Source organism: Molossus molossus, unplaced genomic scaffold, assembly GCF_014108415.1.
Source record: "Molossus molossus isolate mMolMol1 unplaced genomic scaffold, mMolMol1.p scaffold_m16_p_9, whole genome shotgun sequence".
Classification (NCBI taxonomy): Eukaryota; Metazoa; Chordata; class Mammalia; order Chiroptera; family Molossidae; genus Molossus; species Molossus molossus.
In genome coordinates, this window is record NW_023425403.1 from 63,164,689 (window position 1) to 63,184,102 (window position 19,414).

The following is a 19,414-nucleotide window of genomic DNA, read 5'->3' on the forward strand; positions in this document are numbered from 1 at the left end:
AAAAAAGAAATACTTTATATCCAAGGAAATGAAACTTCTCATATGCCCAACACTGCCACTACACTAATTCCCACTCCCATTAACACTTTCTAGACTACTGACTGCAATGCTGCCTGATTCCCATGCTCTGATCTCACCACACTTTCGTGGATCTCTCTTATTAGCAGCCAAGTATCTTTACTAAAAAAAATACAAGTCTGATCAAACTCTTTTGTTTAAAATGTCAATTCCAGTTCACAAGTCAAAAATCTGAAAATGGTTGTATGACATAATAAGGCCGTTCACAGACTAAGCTCCTGCTTCTCTGCCTCTTGCCCTATTCAGCCACTCTGCTCTAGCCAAGATAGACCACTGGAACTTTTATTTATTTATTTATTTATTTTTTATCCTCTCCCAAGGACATTTTTCCATTTTCTTTTTGTTCAGATAGAATGGGAGGAAGAGAGAGAGAGAGAGAGAGAGAGAGAGAGAGAGAGAGAGAGAGAGAGAGAGAGAGAGAGAGATCAATGGGAAAGGCACACATCGAGTGGCTGCCACCTGAAAACAAAACCAGGAATGGGAACAAACTGCAACCAAGGTATATGCCCTTAGCGGGAACCAAACCCGGGACTCTCTGGACCGCAGGCCGTCGCTCTAACCGCTGAGCCAAACCGGCCAGGGCTGGAACTTTTTTAATGATGCTATTTCTTTTGTGTAAAAGTGCACCTTCAGTCACTGTTGCATCCATACTCCCCTATGTGTTCCACTATACCTGCCATGCCTCTATCAATCCTTAAGGCACTAGACATGCTTGTTGTCCCTCATAGATATAACTTCCATAAGGGTAGGGACAGTGTTTCACCATTTTGTATATAAATAATAATTAATATAGTATAATAAATATAATACTATTTGCCATAAACTCAAAAAATAATATACTGAATTAAGTAAATAAACAAGTCTAGGTAATTCTACCTCTTTTAACAAAATATGTGGCATGACTTACCTCAAATATAACTGGATGGGAAGTGTGACTCCTAAATATTACTGTTGATAATTAGGTAGCTACCCCGGCCGGTTGGCTCAGTGGTTCAGTGTTGACCCATGCACCAAGAGGTTGCCGGTTTGATTCCTGGTCAAGGCACATGTCCAGGTTGTGGGCCCAGTCCCCAGTGGGGGCATGCAAGAGGTGGCCAATTAATGTTCTTTCTCATCGATGTTTCTGTCTCTCTCTTTCTCTCCCTTCCTCTCTGTCTAAAATCAATAAAGAGAAAAAAAATAAAATAAAAATTATGTAGCTATAAAATTTGGAACTCTTTAGCACAGTGGTTCTCAACCTTCCTAATGCCATGACCCTTTAATACAGTTCCTCATGTTGTGGTGACCCCCAACCATAAAATTATTTTCATTGCTACTTCATTACTGTAATCTTGCTACTGTTATGTCTTAGGCGACCCCTGTGAAAGGTGACCCAAGGGGGTCATGACCCACAGGTTGGGAACCGCTGCTTTAGAGGATCTGGAAATTAGGTAATTAAAGACAGTTTGAGCTGTGTTTTGGGTTAAAAAAAATAGAAACATTTAGGTGGGGATAAAAAAAGAAAAGTCCTTTTTAAAATGTTAATGATTAATGACCCACACAAAACAAAAAGCAAAAGCCTAACAAGCAAGGTCTGCATGACAGTCAAATTCAATTTAACTTTTAAAATTCAAAAAGGGAAAAAATTTGTGTCAAGAAGATACTTCAACAACAAATAAAGTCTGTCTTAATTATGTGAGAGAAAAAAGGAGAGAATGAAATCTCAGATGAGAAGAAGGAAAGCAAAAGCCACGCATTCAGGAGAAGCAAGAGAAGAACCACAAAGAAAATGAAGGAACTGACTTAAAAAGAGTAGCATCTGGAACAGAGGCCTTAACTGGTCAAAGGAAAAGAAAAATGTCAACATTTCTTGCCTACCCTCAAATTTCAATCACTTCAAACCCTAAAGACCTCATCATCTCTTCTGTGTTAATCCTTTATGTCATGCAAATGGCTGCCAAAAACATCACCTGTTTCACTCCCCACCCATGTCCTAGCCCATAGCATTCTGACTGCCTCATTTTCCCCTCTAGATTTTTATTTTTTGTTACTTGTAAATGTTGTCTCTACCAAATATTTACTTTCTATAAAAAAATTAAAAACCAGTATACTTCCTTCTGCAGTTAGTATGTAAATTTATTTTTGTTTTCCTCTTGAGTTTTTTAAAATGTATTTTGGAAGTATTAGAACTGATGCTATGACTTATAATACAGTAGGATACAAGTTCTAATGGCAAAGAGTTATTAAATCTTAATGGGATGTAATTAAACTCTGTGTTCACACTTGCTGGTGAAATAATAAAATCACCTTTGGTAACATCATTTGAGGACAGCAAAATAAAGCCTTGAAAAACTCATTAGGTCATTTTTCTTTGTCCAAGTATGTTTTTATCTCACTTTTGACAGCAGTGATATTGGACTGGCCATATCGGGGAATTACTTGCATTTTGTGTTCTTTCAGGTATAATAGAGAGCATCCAGGATTTAATTATTTGAAAGCAACAGTAAAGGTAAAATTCAGTAAATTTACAAAAGTCTATTTTCTAAAGAGGAATGGAAGACCATGTTCTGTGGTAGTTAGCTATGGTTTATTATTGAAAGTGTTAAAGCTTATTGTGTTATCTGATTATAATGAATTATTTAAAAGTTACATTTATTTATTTTGCTAATTACATAGGCATATATTCATTGTAGATAATTTGAACATTATAAAGAAGAAATATGAATTAAAAGTTACAAATTATTTCTAAAATCCTATTACCAAAAAATACCCACTATAAACATTTTTATAGACACACATTAAAAATATATCTCTGCACAAATAAAATAATACTGTATTTGAAGTACTATACAGTTTTCTCCTTGTATTCTTTCTTCCTAATATTGGGAGCAGAAAGTATAGTGTGTTTTCAGTGACTATAAGACAGGCTTCAAAGTGTAAAATGCAATTTCAAAGTTCGTATATATGGTAAAATAGTCTTCAGCCAAACCTCAGGAAAAAAAAACTTATTTTACAACACTTTTGGTTCCTCCGCTCAATAATTTGAAACGAAATATGATTGGAAAACTTAAGGCTGAGTTTTATTTTGTTGCATGTTGACTACATACTACTATTCTGGAAATGAATTAGTTTTCCCCCTTATTAAAAAAAAACACCTACACCGAAGTAAGATAAGTGGTTAGTGAGAATCCACAGTGTTTAACTTAGACAGATGGGTAATTAATTCTCTGTCATGATCATTATGACTAACATTTTATGGGTATATCTCACCAAAACCAGCTGGTGCTCTGTTCCTAGCCAGCCTTCCAGAGTTGCCTGTTGTCTTACGTTTATTATTACACCTTAAACTTACCAGAGAGACAACTCAGGAACTTGTTCAGTAAGTAGCCTTATTGTTTTTGGCAAGGTTCAGTACTTCATTGCTATAGAAATGTTACTTATATAAACAAAGCCTAGCCAAAAATGTCATCTGTGTAGAACTTTCTTTGAATAATGAAAAGTCAGGATTTGTAGTTGTAGAGCAAGTGAGCTTAAAGACTGATAGGATGTGGTAGTTTCCATTTGCCTGTGAATAGAGCCCCATGTTGTGTACTTATGAGCTATTTGACTTCATATTTGTTTCCTGCAAGTATATGAGCAGATGGAAAAATTGGGCAACGTATTTTTATTTTCTAGTCTATTCCAGGAAAAGAAACAGTATCAAATGTAAATTTTTCATTGCTTCCTGCGTTTTAATCAATTAAAACTCTATACAAGCATTTTTGTAATCTTAGCAATAATTGACTCTGCTAGGATTTTAGATAACTTCTCTGAATATTGCCCTACTCAGTAATATTTATATTTTTCAGAAACCTTGCAAATGATGATCAGAACTGCACCTGACTTGCCTGCAAGATATGACCCTTGTCTGTAAATTATATTTCTGAGTTGCACTGGTTTTAACATACAGCTGAGAGAGTAATTAAATATTTATTATGTGCCTATCATGTGCCAGGCATTGGGTTAGTAATGGGAGATAGTCAGTTTGTTAAGACATGCTCCTTGTCCATAAGGAGACCACAGTTTAATTGTGAAAATGAAAACAAAAATAGTCAATTATGCTATTACATAATAAATGCTGTAACAGAGGTCTGGACTGGGTAAGAATTATATACTAAGCTCATTTCCCCTGTTACATTATAAACTCTTAGAGGACAGGGTCTAGAATAATGTATCTTTCTATCTCCTGTAGCAAGATGTACAAAATAAGTGCTTAAGAAATATTTATATAATGTATATGAATTAATGCACACATTTCAGTTGAGAAAATACTCTTTCACTGTTATGTTGAATAGTATTAATGCTTTGATGAATTTGTACTATTTGTTCTTTGACTTTTTATGTTACTTCTCTAAGTAGTTTAACACCTCCTGAAAATATCATACATACGGCATTGACTGAGAAGTGGAATTTTATTATCTATTATTTATATCGGTCCTCTGAAGCTATCTCCTTATACCAGTTCATCACATTTCTCTCTCTTTCTTTAGTTACAGATTTATTTATCTTTTGCTAGATACTGAATTCTTGTCCTAATAAGGAATGATAGATAATTAAAGTACAAGTAGTAGTGACCTTTTAGCTAGGCAGTTTTAAATTCTTTTCATGATAAATCCTAAAAGAAGAAGGGACACTGTCTATAAATAATAATTTGATGATTGTGCCATTATAGGACAGGCTAAGATGAAAAGCTCCTACTTTAATCTTTTCACCTTGTGTGCTTTGTTGACTTTTTTTTCTGGCTATAAGTAGCAATTAACGTGACTTTTAACAAAAGAATGCTGATTTTTGCTTGAGTACAGCCAAATAAACTTTGTAAATTAATAGTTTAGTTTTTCTGAGTGAATACAATCTAGTACTAAGTTCACAGTTACAAAAATTTTTCATGATACTTTATTATGGCTTCATTATGCTAAAACTACTTTTTAAACAGTGCCACTATTTTTTAACCATTCGTGTAACTGGATGGTGTTTTGAATCTAAATCTTGAAGTTAAGCATATTGGGTCTTCTATCTTTTTAAAAATGGGTTTCGCTTTGTTTTTGCTTTTTAAATATTGCAGCATTAATCATTTGCTTTGGCAGTAAGCTGCACCGATGAAATTGCCTCGGAAGTGGTATTAGCTTACATGTTATAAGGTGTAATTTTTTTTTTTTTTTTTCATCTTAAATAGATCATTGAGGTTGGACTTTGTGAAGTTTTTGAATTGATCAAGGAGACACGATTTTCTCACCCATCCCTGTGCCTCAGAAGTCTCCAAGCCCTGCTTAACGTGCTTCAGGGTCAGCAGCCAGAAGGCCTGCAGTCAGAGCCGCCCGAGGTCCTAGGTAAGAGCCCAGGGGCATTGAAATGTAAATAGCTTCTCGTGAAGCACTGCAGTAACCTGTAATCAGTCTTTGTTTCATTATGGTACTGGAACAGCAGGGATATAAATTTTAAGGTATTTTGCTATGTTCTACCACAGTTATAGTTCAAGAGTTACAGTTCATGGACAGATATATTTTGATTATTCTGATAATAGAGAAATAGCAAAACATAAATCCTTGTTACCCAGAAATAATTCTCAAGCCTTATAATCACTATTAACTTAATTGTTCTTATTAAACTTTTGGCCACAATATCTAATACTGACTTTTTCTAACTTTACATGTTGCTCTGGACAGTTAAACAGGTAGGAAAAAGGGGACAAATGCTACCACCCAAACAGCACCCCATTGTTCTAAACAAAGGCTTTTTTGTATTTGTGATAGATAAAAGTCTATTTTTGTTAAAAGTTTTTGAATTAGTAGCAACTTCCATTAAGTAAAAATCTTTACTTTTTGTAAAGTATATTAGAATTTTATGAAGACTGGTCTTTCATGCTCTTGATTTAGGCTCAACAATATTCTGTAAGCAACATAGGAGCGCTTAAGAAGTAGAAATAGAGATGGAGACATGATTTTGAAATTGCAAATTGCTTTTCTCTGATGCTAATCCTGGGCCTTTGAAGAGTCTTTGAAGAGATTTTTCTAAATCTCAACTATCAGCATGTATCAGTCACATGGCCCTACCCATGGGATTTCTGGCTCACTAGATTTGGGGTGGGACCCAAAAATTTGTATTTGGAATAGTTTTTGGGGGATGCTGATGCTCCTAGACTGGACACCACGCTGCTGCTGGTCTGGACTATAGTTTGATCCTTCTTCTCTGCTTGGTTATTTGAATTTCATTAGATCTACATGTGAGTACATAATTACATGAACCTAATTATGTGTCAGATTGTTATTTTTTGGTCATGTATGGTGATTAGTTTTTGTGTTTAATTTTTTGTTTTAAATCCTCACCTGAAGATATTTTTCTGTTTATCTTCAGATAGAGAGGGAGGGAGGGAGAGAGGGAGGGAGGAAGAAAGAGAGAGAGAGAGAGAGAGAGAGAGAGAGAGAGAGAGAGAAAGAGAGAGAGAGAAAGAAAGAGAGAGAGAGAGAAAGAAAGAAAGGAAGGAAGGAAGGAAGGAAGGAAGGAAGGAAGGGAGGAAGGGAGGAAGGAAGGAAGGAAGGAAGGAAAGAAAGAAAAGAAATAAAGAAAGAAAGAAAGGAAAGAAAGAAAGGAAGATGTGAGAGAGACACCTTCGGTACAACCCCAACCAGGGCCTGGGACAAACCACAACCTAGGAACATGCCCTTTGGTCTGCATGTCAACGTGAAGCTCCATCTGCTGAGCCAAACCTGCCAAGACTATGTTTAATTTTTGTTGTTGTTTTGTTTTAGTGGAAGAAGGGAGTGCTGACTATAAAAAGCTGAGGATTTTTAAAAACAATAACCACCCCCAACTACCTGTGTGTGATCCCCAACCCCCATGTTATTAAATGCTACTACCAAATAAAAGCTCTCATCCTTGTTGGTTATTGTTGTGGTAGCACAAGTATTACTGTTGTGATGCACTAATGCACTACTTGGCTTCATGGCATTTTACTAAAGATTTTATTTGATTAATTAATTATACTTAAGAATATTTTTCTAGTTATTATTACTTTTTTAATCCTCACCTGAGGATATTTTTTCATTTTCCGACAGAGTGGGAGGGATGGGGAGAGAGAGAGAGATGGAGAGAGATGTGAGAGGGAAACGTCGATTGGCTGCCTCCCACATGACCCTGACCAGGGCCAGGGACCGAACTGCAACTGAGGCACATGCCCTTGACCAGAATTGAACCTGCGACTCTTTTGTCCACAGGCCGAAGCTCCAACTGCTGAGCCAAATTGGTCAGGGCTTACTAGTTATTCTTAGCTGTGATTTGTCAATTAAAAAATTGAAATATTAAAAATATCCACTAAAACCTATGCATTCTACTTTTACTTTGAATAACATGCCAATCATTTTTCTCCTAGATCTTTTACTATTCTGTTGTCTTCTATCAATTGTTATATACTTTCTTCTGCATCTCTGTATCCAGTGTATACCTGAATACTCCTTTCCTTTATTCTTTTAAAAATAGATCTTGGCCCTGGCCAGTTTGACTCAGCAGTTAGAGCATTGGCCTGCAGACCAGAGAGTCCCGGGTTCGGTTCATGCTAAGGGCACATAACTCAGTTGCAGTTTGTCCCCAGCCCCGCCTGGGGTCGTGTGGGTGGCAACCACTCGACGTGTCTCTCTCACATCGATGTTTCTCTCTTTCTCTTTCTCCCTCTCTCCCTCCCATTCTTTCTGAAGATAAATGCAAAAATGTCCTCTGGTGAGGATTAAATGAGTGAATGCATGAATGAATGAATGAACAAATAAAAATAGATCTTGTTCATAATATTGGGTTTTGAAATTATAATGTGTGCTTTAGCTTAATCATTTTCTATCAGAACTTTCACTTGATTGTTTGCCTTTCTTTTCTTTTTTTGGTCAGTGTTCACCTGAAGATATTTGTCATTGAATTTTAGATAAGAGTGGAAGGAAGGGAGGTGGGAGGGAGGAAAGGAGAGAGAGACAGAGAGAGAGAGACATTGATGTGAGAGAGACGCATTGATTGGTTGCCTCTCCTGCAGGACCCCGACCAGGGCCGGGGATCGAACCTGCAACCCAGGTACATGTCCTTGACCAGGAATAGAATCTGTGATCCTCTGGTCCTCGGGCCAGCACTCAACCTGCTGAGCCCAACCTGCCAGGGCTACCTTTATTTTCTTTTTAACAGTTTCATATGTTGCTATACTATCTTTGTTCTCTCTTCTATCCTTTTTTTTTTTTTTGTAAATGATTCAATATTTGTATTATTTATTCTTCCACTTATATTTTAGGATTCAGTTAAAAGAAATAATATTTTGGCCCTGGCCGGTTTGGCTCAGCGGTTAGGTTGTCGGCCTGCGGTCCGGAGAGACCCGGATTCGGTTCCCACTAAGGGCACGTATCTCGGTTGCAGTTTTTCCCCGGCCCTGGTTGGTCGTGCGGGTGGCAGCCACGCGATGTGTCCCTTTCACGTCGATGTTTCTCTCTCTCCCTCCCTCCCTCCCTCCCTCCCTCCCTCCCTCCGTCCCTCTCTATCTGAACAAAATATCGAAAAATGTCCTCAGGTGAGGATAAACAAAAAAAAAAAGAAATAATATTTTGGTATTAAATTAAGTTTACAACTTAATTTTAGGAAAATTGACATTTGATGATGCGATATCTATTGAGGAAATATTTTTATTTCATTATATCCTGTATTTTATAAAATTACATTTGCTATATTTGATTTGCTAGTCTCTTCTCTCCTTTCAGTGCTTACTTCTGTTTACTACTTTGACATATTTTTCTTTTGAAGGATTTACCATCACTTTTTATATTTTATTTTATTAACTCAAAAATGTAATTTGGTTCTTTAAAACTAAATTTTTATTGAAATCTGTTTCTGCTTTTTTCTTTTGATCTAATAGCATAATCACATTATACTTTTCTTCCATTTTGGTATATTTTATGTTATTCATGTATATATGTATTACTCTTACTATTGGAATAGCTTGATGATTATACACCAAGCTTCTTTTATGCAAATTGATCCTGATTTACAAATTGTCTAGTTAAAAAATATTCCCTTGTATCTATATTTCTGTTCAATTTAAAGTTCGAACATATTTTTTCTGGTAGTCACTTAAATGTAATAGCACCTCCTGTGTAATGAACATATCATTCAAGGGTAATCAATCCAGACGTTGTTGTTGTTATTATGGAACTTAGCATCAGTTGGACATATGTATGATTGCAAATGTGGATAAGTAGTTTGAGGGACAGTAAAAGGAATTCTGAGAGTAACAGGCTTCCCTGCAGACGTGGCATTTGAGATTTGAAGGATGAGTAGGAGCAATTAACTAAGGTTCTAGACAGAAAGGATGGCATGTGATAAGGCTTTGGGACAGGAAGGAAAGTGACTTAAAAAAGACTGTATGCTAGAATGGGAGAGTGAAGGGAGAGAGAGGGCTTTGCCATAGGTGAGGAAGAAGACAGGGACTAGATCATGTGGAGTTTTTTGTTTTTTGTTTTAATATGTTTTTATTGATTTTTGAGAGAGAGAGAGAGAGAGAGAGAGAAACATTGATCGGCTGCCTTCTCCATGCCCCCTTCTGGGGATGGAGCCTGCAGCCTGGGCATATGCCCTGACAGGGAATTGAACCGGGACCTCTCAGTCCATGGGACAACTCTCAATCCACTGAACCACATTGGTCAGGCTCATGTGGAGTTTTATAGAACATGTTAAAGGAGTCTGGTTATTATTCTAGAAGGAATGGAAATTTACCCTCTATCTTCTTATGCTTTAAAAAACTCTTTATTTTGTAGCACTTATAATTGTTCTCTTTCACTTGAATCTAACTTTTTTTTAAATCCTCACCCGAAGATATCTTTTTCCATTTATCTTCAGATAGAGTGGGAGGGAGAGGGAGAGAAACATCAATGTGAGAGAGACACATTGACTGGTTGCTTCCCGCATGACCCCGACCAGGGCGGGGGACCAAACCACAATCGAGGTACATGCCCTTGACCAGAATTGAACTCTGAACTCTTTGGTCCGCAGGCCAGTGCTCTAACCACTAAGCCAAACTAGCCAGAACTGAATCTAACTCTTTTTTTTTTTTTTTATCCTCACCCGAGGACATTTTACCATTTTTTGTTCAGGTAGAGTGGGAGGGAGAGAGAGGAACAGAGAGAGAAACATTGATGCGAAAGGGACACATCGAGTGGCTGCCACCCGCACGACCAACCAGGGCCGGGGACAAACTGCAACCGAGGTACCGAACCCAGGTCTCTCTGGACCGCAGGCCAACGCACTAACCGCTGAGCCAACCGGCCAGGGCTGAATCTAACTCTTTTGATGGCAGAGACCTTCTTTGTCTTGTTTGCCAAAGTACTACCTAACCTAGTGTAGTTCCTGATGTATAGGAAGAATTCAACAAGTATTTCTTGAATAATTAGAAGGTTAATAGGCCAAAGGATAATAATAGAAGGAAGGAAGGACAAAGGATAGAAAGAAGGATAGATGAAAGGATGGAGGAAAGGAAGGATAGTTGGAGGGGAAGGTGGAGGGAACGAAGTGGGGAAGGTTTGATGGAAAAGAGGAAAGACAAATGAAGAAAGGGAGGGAGAATAGAAGGAATAGGAGGAGCAAGAAGGAATTAACAAAGGAGAGAATAGATACTCAGTGGAGTATCTGTTTGGTTTGAAAATTCTCTTTGCCAATAAGGGGACAAAGTGAATGGTAGGAGTTATAATTAATGAACACTTTTTAATAGTCCAATTAAGAGATGGTGATGGCATGGATTGGGAAGATAGTGACGAGATAGAGAAAGTGGAAGAATTAATAAGGAAGCAGAATTGACAGTACTTAATTAAGGATTAGGTATGGATGATGAGGAATAGAGAAAGCCTAGGTTTCTGTGAGTTAGCAAAACAAAACAAAACAAAACAAAACAACCCCCACAAATGGCCTTGTAGTTTTCAGATAATTGCAATACATGAATTCTCTTTCTCTTGCTCTCCTTCTCCCCTCCACTCCCTCTCTTCATCTTTCTCAATTTTTCTGTCTCGTTTTCTGATTTTGAATATTCAGTCTTTAAAGATTTTCAAGTCCCCCTTTCCTTCTACAGAAGAGATACCCAGAAGTCTGTGGATTAAGTCTTGGGCAGAGTTGTTCAGGGAATTTTGTGTGGAGACTTCTGATAGCCATAGAACATTCATGTGTTATTTTTCTATCTTTGCCACTAAATGGCTTTATGCTTCAGTTTCATTACTAATAAAAGGAAGAGGATATCTGTTTTATTGATTTGGAGGTTTTTCTAGTTTATAAAATGAATTACATATCACCTTTGTAAGGTGTGAACTACTATGTTAGCAATAAAGGCAGTTTTATATTACAATAAATTATAAAATTTATAATTTTATACTTTTATGTATTTTTATGTATTCTGTTGTTTTGCAAATAAATACATAATTTTTTGGACACTTAACATTTTAAGAAGCTTGTATTCTTCCTAGTTAAAGGTAAAATAAATGCAATGAGTAGTCTATTACTTGATAGGATATTTCTGGCATATGTGAATGCCTCAAGGCGAGTTTCTTTTAAATGACCTTGGATAAATTCCATGTCTTCATTTAAAAAAATGAGGAGTTGAACTAAAGATTTTCTAAGGTTCTTTTTATATAAATATTCTAACTTTTGGGGTAAAAGAGTAACTAGAAAGGAACTAATGTAAAATAAGTATTCAAGTTGCCCCTTAAATTTTTTTTTTTTATAATGAGGCAAGGTAAAAATAAATACACGCATATAATGTTCTGTCTGCTGAATGAATATAATTGAATTCTATTTTATCCACAGAATCTCTCTTCCAGCTCCTTTTGGAAATCACTGTCCGAAGTACTGGAATGAATGACAGCACAGGACAGTCTCTTACAGCACTTTCCTGTGCTTGCCTCTTTAGTCTGGTGGCTTCTTGGGGAGAAACAGGAAGGACACTTCAAGCCATTTCTGCTATCCTCACCAACAATGGCAGCCATGCTTGCCAAACTATTCAGGTATTTCATATTTATAGCTGCTTAGAGAGTTATAAGATGCTGAATGGAAATTTCATCTCAATTTCTGTCAGTAGGAATTCCCTGCTTTTTCTGAGTCTGTATAGTAGTTTGATCTGTCCAAGGTTGATATATAAATAATGTGTTGTATTTGAGCTAAGCTACATGTATGTTTAACTCTGTAGCCTTAAAGGTAATAAAATGAAATTTGGCAAAACATTGAGATCTTGAGCTTAGTTTTGTGTTAGCACCACAGGCTCATCCTTCTTTGCAGCATCTTGCTTTCCATCCTCCCCCATCTCCTCTCTTGCCTTGAATTTTCAAGTATGGAATTTCTTCACAGTTTCCAAACATCTCTTCTCTGTTGAAATAAAAATATATGATATTATTTTGCTATATTTTTGATGTTAATTATAGTTCATGAGTTGATTTGTTTCTGAGCTACTTTAGTTTTGCGTATTACATTTTAAGCTTTCGATACTTGTGGAATAAACTCTTCATTATCGTTAGTGGTGGGAAACATCCTCCTCCTTATATGTGAACTTGATTTAATTATTTTGGACTGTTCTGGAAATTGAGTAAGAAGTTAGTTTTAAATCTCTGTTATGTGCTCTTCTCTGGCCCCTTGGACAACCTCCAGAATAGATAGAAGGGCTACCTTCATCCTGTGTTTAGCAGGCCAAAGATAGCAAAAGGCGTAGAGTGGGTTATTTTTTGTAACTTACTCAGTGGTATTGAACTCCACTTGTCAAATCAGCAGTGCCCTTACTCTGGCTTTCTGTTCTTACCCATTTTCTTCTTTCTGCACTGCCTGAAATCCTTTTTTCCCTCTCTATAATCCTTAATTATTTTGAAGTTCCTTTATGCAGTGGATTTCAAAATATGTTGTGCTTTAAGAGTTTGGCAAATTTTTTATTTAAATACATGCTGATAATATACAGATGCTTCCTAAATTTAATAACATAACAAACATTTTGATATCATATAACAAATTTAAAAAGTATAGTGACCATAAACACATGAACTTATTAAGCATCCATGTGATTTTTTTTAAATGTAGGTTTATCCTAGAGGATATGAGGTAAGATTTAAATGATGAGTTAAAATGATCACTCCAGCCCTGGCCGGCTTGACTCAGCGGTTAGAGCATCGGCCTGTGGTCCAGAGAGACCCGGGTTCGGTTCCCTCTGGGGGCGCATACCTCGGTTGCAGTTTGTCCCTGGCCCTGGTTGGGTTGTGCGGGTGGCGGCCACTCGATGTGTCCCTTTCGCATCGATGTTTCTCTCTCTCTCTGTTCCCCTCTCTCCCTCCCACTCTACTTGAACAAAAAATGGTAAAATGTCCTTGGGTGAGGATAAAAAAAAAAAAAAAAAAAGATCACTCCAGAGGGAGGTGTTAGTGTTGGGTGTGTAGAAGAGAGAGAATATTCTTAATATCCATATGCTAAGGTGTGGAGGTAAGAATAAGAGTGGAATGTTGAAGACTGAAAAATGTTTAGTATAGTTGTAGTATAGAGAGCTGTGAAATAACAGAGACAGGACTGGAATGTGGGTCTTCCCTACTGCAGTATTATGATAAAGGACTAGGTTGCACAAAACTACTAGAGTCCCTGAATCAACACCTGAGGGTCTCTGTAGACCTGCCTCATGACTACATCCCTGACTCCAGCCTAAACACCAATTAACGCCTGTTATCTTAACATGGCTTACAGTGTTTATGATTTGGCTCTGATTCCACCTGCCAACTTTATTTCACAAATTTCCCTTGATGAGACTATGGATGGGGGAGAAAAATTTTCCTATAGTTTCCTATAGTGTGTAACTCGAACATCTCAAATTGTTTGACATCTAAAAAGTACATTGCCTATCTTAAAGTACATTTAAGTTTTCTAAAAAACTTAAATTGAGAGTTTAAAGTAGGGTATGGGTGGTAGAACTATGAGTGGTTTTATTTCTGGAGGGATGAACTGTAGACTTCAGTGGCTTCCCACAGACACAACACTATTGTATCTAATCTCACAAAATGCACATGAAATAAAGCCACCATCATTGAGAGCTAGTATAAACAAATATAGCAGAAACAGTTCCGCCAAGTCTTTATATATTGAAATTATTTGATATAGAATCTATAGTATATATACTTATTTAATATGGTTAAAGTAATAAAAGAAAGTATCAAAAGTATGCTGAAGGAATATGAATATAAAAAGTAATCAAATCAGAAAACAAACTAAATTGAGCTCCTGGAAATGAAAAACCAAATTATTACATCTGGAAAGTTAAAGGATAAATTAACCAGTGGTAATATAGTTGAAAATAGAAACAGTGCACTGAAATATAGAGAGGAAGAAATTATTCAGAATGCCACACAGAGACAAAGAGAGAAACTGTGAATGATAAAAAAGGAAATGTGGATAGAGAATGAGAAAGTCTAATGTGATAGTACAGTCTTGAGTTCCATTAAGGCAATAACAATTTGTGGAAAGGCAGCACTTGAAATAATGGCAGATTTCCCAGAATTTTTGAATCATATTGAGTCCTTAGATTAAAGAAGTCCAGTATATCAGAAGAAATTTTTTAGGGCCTGCCACTGTGTTGGGGAGAGAAAATCAATAACAAAGAAAAAGGGGCATATCTGACACTTCTTATTGTAGCACTGGGTGTTCATAAAACTTGAGTACTCTGTTTAGAAAGCATGAGTGAAACAGCCATGTTGAAGACACATGTTAACTTCTCTCTCCAGTCTCCACTAAGGTTATAATAAAGGAATTTTTTTTTAAATCCTCATCTGAGGATACTTCTCCATTTATTTTCAGACAGAGTGAGAGGGGGAGAAAGGAAGAGAGAGAAACATCAAAGTGAGAGAGACACATCAACTGGTTGCCTCCCACAAGACCCCAACCAGGGCCATTGACCAAACCGCAACCAAGGTATGTGCCCTGGACTAGAATTGAACCTGTGACTCTTCTGTCTGCAGACCAGTGCTCCAACCTCTGAGCCACACCATCCAGGGCTAATAAAGGAATTTTTTAAAAGTATAAACCTTTAAGAATGGGACACATTGTAAAAGATAGAAGTTGGAGAAAGCTTAAACTTAAGTTCCTCATGAGGCTAGTGCCCATACCAAGTAAGTTGATTTTCACCTAAAACTCAAGATAGGAATCAGAATCAGAAATAATAGATGCCTAGAAAGGAATCAGAATCAGAAATAATAGATGCCTAGAAAGTAGTGGTGAGGGAAAGAGCTAAAAATTTATTGGAAATCTGTATAATGAAAGATAGAAAAACTCAGAGCCCTTCTTCTACCCTTCCCAACTAGGCAGATGTCCTATGAGAATACTCCTTTGACATAGTTTTGCTGTCTAAAGAAATTGAGCCAGAGAGGCCAGGGGAAACCAGGCACATTTGAGAGTGGACCCGAGGAACCAGGCTGAAAATGGAAATTAAGCAAAAGTCTTATATTGATGATGAAATTTCTTCATCCTCAATAACTTCCCAGAACACTAGCAATGAAGTTTCTTGTATCTTCTAATCTAGGAGAAAGTGGCAGATTCTACTTTAGAAAAAGAGTGAGGAAAGACCCACAGATGCAGACATTTGTAGGGTTGGGGGATCCTCCAGTGACACTGCTAAACTTAGTATGATCATTTTGAGGTGGTGAACTCACTATCTGTCAAATTGTATCCACTCACACCAAGCTTCTTAATAGTTTTTAGTTGCTAACTCTTAAAAATACAGCCAGGTATCACTGGACTAACATGAAAGACAGAGATCCCCCCCAAATCAATAATAATAATAATAATAAATAATAAGTAATAATAATAATTAATGAAGAAGAAGAAACTGGATGAAAAGAATATAGAGAACAGAAGAAACTCAAAGAAAACTGTAATTTATACTTTGAAGAGGGATAAGAGAAGAAAGTTGTTTACATTGAACAGCTTTCTATTTCTTAAAAAGCTTAGAGAACAAGAAAGTTTTTATAAGTTAAAAAGAAGATAGGAGCAATAAAAAATCAGAAGGGTTAGAAGATCAGGTTGAAGAAGTCCCCAGAAAATAAAAGAGAGAGGTGGAGATGGGAGGAGAGAGAGAGAGGAAGATGGGGAGGGGATAAGGGAGGAATGGAGGGAGAGATGGAGAGAGGGAGAAAGGGGTCAGGAGAGAGGTGCGACATAAAAATAAAATTAGAGAATTCATCTAGAAAATCCAATATGTAAAATGGTATTCAAGCAGAGAAGAGGAGATTACCTAAGAAATTTTACAAGGAATATTTCTTCACCTCAAAGATACACATTTTCATACTGATAAAAAATATACTGAGTGCCTAACACAATGGCATACACCATGCTATAACTTTGCAAAATCAGAACACTGGTAATAAAGAAATGATAAAACTACCAGACAGCAAAGACAGGTTATGCACTAAAGATGAAGCAGAATTGGCATTGGACATCTCAAAAGCAACACTGGCACAGAAAGTAACAGAACAGGGCCTTTAAAGTCCTAAGGGGAAATGATGTTTACTATACCCAGCTCAATCATCAGTCACGTTTGGGGAAAGATCATGATGCTATCGAACATGCAAGTTATGGAACAATTTTAACTTGTATGTTTGCCTCTGTCCTTAGTCTAGACTGGAGCAGGACTTCTTGAGGGGTGTTATCAAGGGGAAGAAATAGAAATGATGTTTGACTTTATTGAGAGCAGTATGGGGAACACTTAAAGGTAGTTGTGGAGAAAGCTTAGCATATGCAAAAATGAGACAATTTGACAAGAAAAGTAAAAATTATGCAAAAAGGGAAATACATGTTTTATAATTTGGCTTAGTTCTAAGCCATGATTCCACAGTCATAATAAAATGACCCCTGTATACTGGTTTAACTACAAATTATTAAATAGCTCAATTTTGAGGATTTGAAAGGGAGGAGGGGCATCATCTTTCATAATGGACACCAACAGAAAGTATCTGAAACAAAAATAAAAATAAAAATGGAAGTTTTGGTATATTGTGTAGGAATGTAGATAACAATTCTAGATAAAAGAGCTGTAAGTTTAATGTAACTGCTTTTAGGGAGAGAACTTGTATTCAACCATATATATGAAAATTATGTATTTTGGTTGAGTCAGAGGCCTTAGAACTGGAAGGGGAAGAGAATATATCTGAGAAAAGTGTGTCAGTTATCCCTTTGAAAGCTGTACCCTCTACAGCAGTGCTGTTCAACAGAAATATAATGTAGTCTACATATGTAATTAATATTTTTTATTAGCTACATAAAAAGGTGAAAAGAAACAGGTTAACTTAATTTTAATGCAGTTAATATCTCAAAAAAGAAAACTTACAACATGTAATCAATATAAAATTAATAAGATTCTGTATTCTTGTGTTTATACAACATTTTCAAATTCAGTGTATATTTTACATTTAGAGCACATCTCAGTCACACTAACCACATTTCAAGGTCACAATAGCCCCATATGGCTAGTGGCTGCCATAGTGGGTAGCACAGATGTAGAACTATGGCTGAGTACAGTGCCCTGGGGTCTGGCTCTGCAGTTGGATGTGTGGATGGGTGTAAAAGAGACAAAAGGTGACAAATGCAAAGTTGTTCATTTTTAATTTTTTGAGGAAACTCCATACTGTTTTCAACACTGGAAGCACCTTGCAGTCTGCATTTCCACCAACAGTGCACGAGGGTTCGCTTTTCTTCATGTCCTCGCCAGCACTTGTTTGTTGATTTATTGATGATAGCCATTCTGACAGGTGTGATGTGATATCTCATTGTGGCTTTAATTTGTATCTCTCTGATGATTAGTGATGTTGAATATCTTTTTATATGTTTATTGGCCAATATATGACACATAGACAGGGGCAACAGAATGGTGATTGCCAGAAAGAAACTAGGGTAGAAAGGAGGTGGAAGTGGGCAAAGGGGGGGTAAGTGAGGATGGAAGGAAACTTGACTTTGAGTGGTGAGTGCACGATGCAGTGTGCAGATGATGTTTTATTGATTGTACACTTGAAACCTGTATAGTTTTATTAATCAATGTCACCTCAGTAAGTTCAATAAAATAAAAAAGATGAGCAACACAGTTTCCTCTGGTGTCAGAGTGTTGGTCTCATGCTGGTGACTGTTGAGGCTTCATTTACAATGCCAGGTATTTAGCAAGTCTTTGATAAATATTGGTTAAATGAATGCTGAATAAATGCACAATTAGTTTTCATATCATGAAAAAATTTTGGTGTTAATGGGCATTAGGCATAATGCAGAAGCAAAGTTTTAAGAAAAGCACTGGACACTTTATCAGCAGAAGCAGCACTGTTTCTCTTATGTTTAATTTTGTGCTTAATTATCATGAAGCATATTAATGATTATATTATACAAAAGATATCATTTGGCTTGTGTGTACTCTAATACAACAAATAATTTTAATTTATATTCAGTATTTATACTTTTTACTAATGTACTATGTTTTCATCCACAAAACTTAAAACAAGTAGTGGTGTTTTGGAGAAAGATGCATATTTAGGGTTTTCAGTAAAAAAAATGCAAGTTAATATTATTTGGATTTGACATTTTTATTTTGGCCTGCTTGAGATTTGCTTTTCATAGATGATTTTCTAGTTTGTACTTTCACTGACATGCCAAATGTGATCATTTTGAGCAATTTATTTTCTCTTTTTTATTAAAATATAATTAACATCCAATATTATAATAGTTTCAGGTGTACAGCATAAGGATTTGACATTTATGTCCCTTAGAAAATGATCATCACAATAAATGTAGTAATTATCTGTCACCATATATAATATAGTTATTACAATGTTACTGACTATAATCCCTATGCTATACATTGCATCCCTGCAGCATATTTATTTTATAACTGAAATTTATACCTCTCAATACCTGGTGTCTATTTTACTTATCCCCTCTACTCCCCTTATCTCTGGCAAGTATCAAGTTTGTTCTGTCCATGAGTCTGTTTCTGTTTTGTTTTGTGTGTTAAGTTCCGTATATGAGTGAAATTATGTGGTATTTATTTTTCTTTGACATTTCACTTAGCATAACATTCTCTAGGTTCATTCCTGTTGTTGCAAGTGACAAGATTTCATTCTTTTTTATGGCTGAGTAATATTCTATATTATATATGTACTTTATTCATTCATGTATTGATGAGCACTTGGGTGGCTTCCATATCTTGGCTATTGTAAATAATGCTGCATATGTCATCTCAAATTAGTGTTTTCAGTTTCTTTGGATAAATACCTAAAAGTGTGATTTCTGGAGTGTACGCTAGTTCTCTTTTCAAACTTTTGAGGAA

At 36.3% G+C, this 19,414-nt stretch overlaps 1 protein-coding gene across 13 annotated transcripts in view; it reads left to right on the top strand.

Annotated features, from left to right (window-relative positions):
* The window catches only part of MYCBP2 (MYC binding protein 2), a 297,109-nt gene that overhangs the window by 59,434 nt on the left and 218,261 nt on the right, over positions 1–19,414 (top strand). For 11 of the 13 annotated variants that reach the window (XM_036249657.1, XM_036249659.1, XM_036249660.1 and 8 more), the window contains 2 exons: positions 5,270–5,423; positions 11,902–12,098. In XM_036249657.1, coding sequence (XP_036105550.1) covers positions 5,270–5,423; positions 11,902–12,098 — 351 coding nt within the window. Of the gene's footprint in view, positions 1–2,517; positions 2,567–5,269; positions 5,424–11,901; positions 12,099–19,414 lie in introns of all 13 variants that reach the window. The other 2 variants (XM_036249665.1, XM_036249666.1) reach the window with 1 other exon arrangement.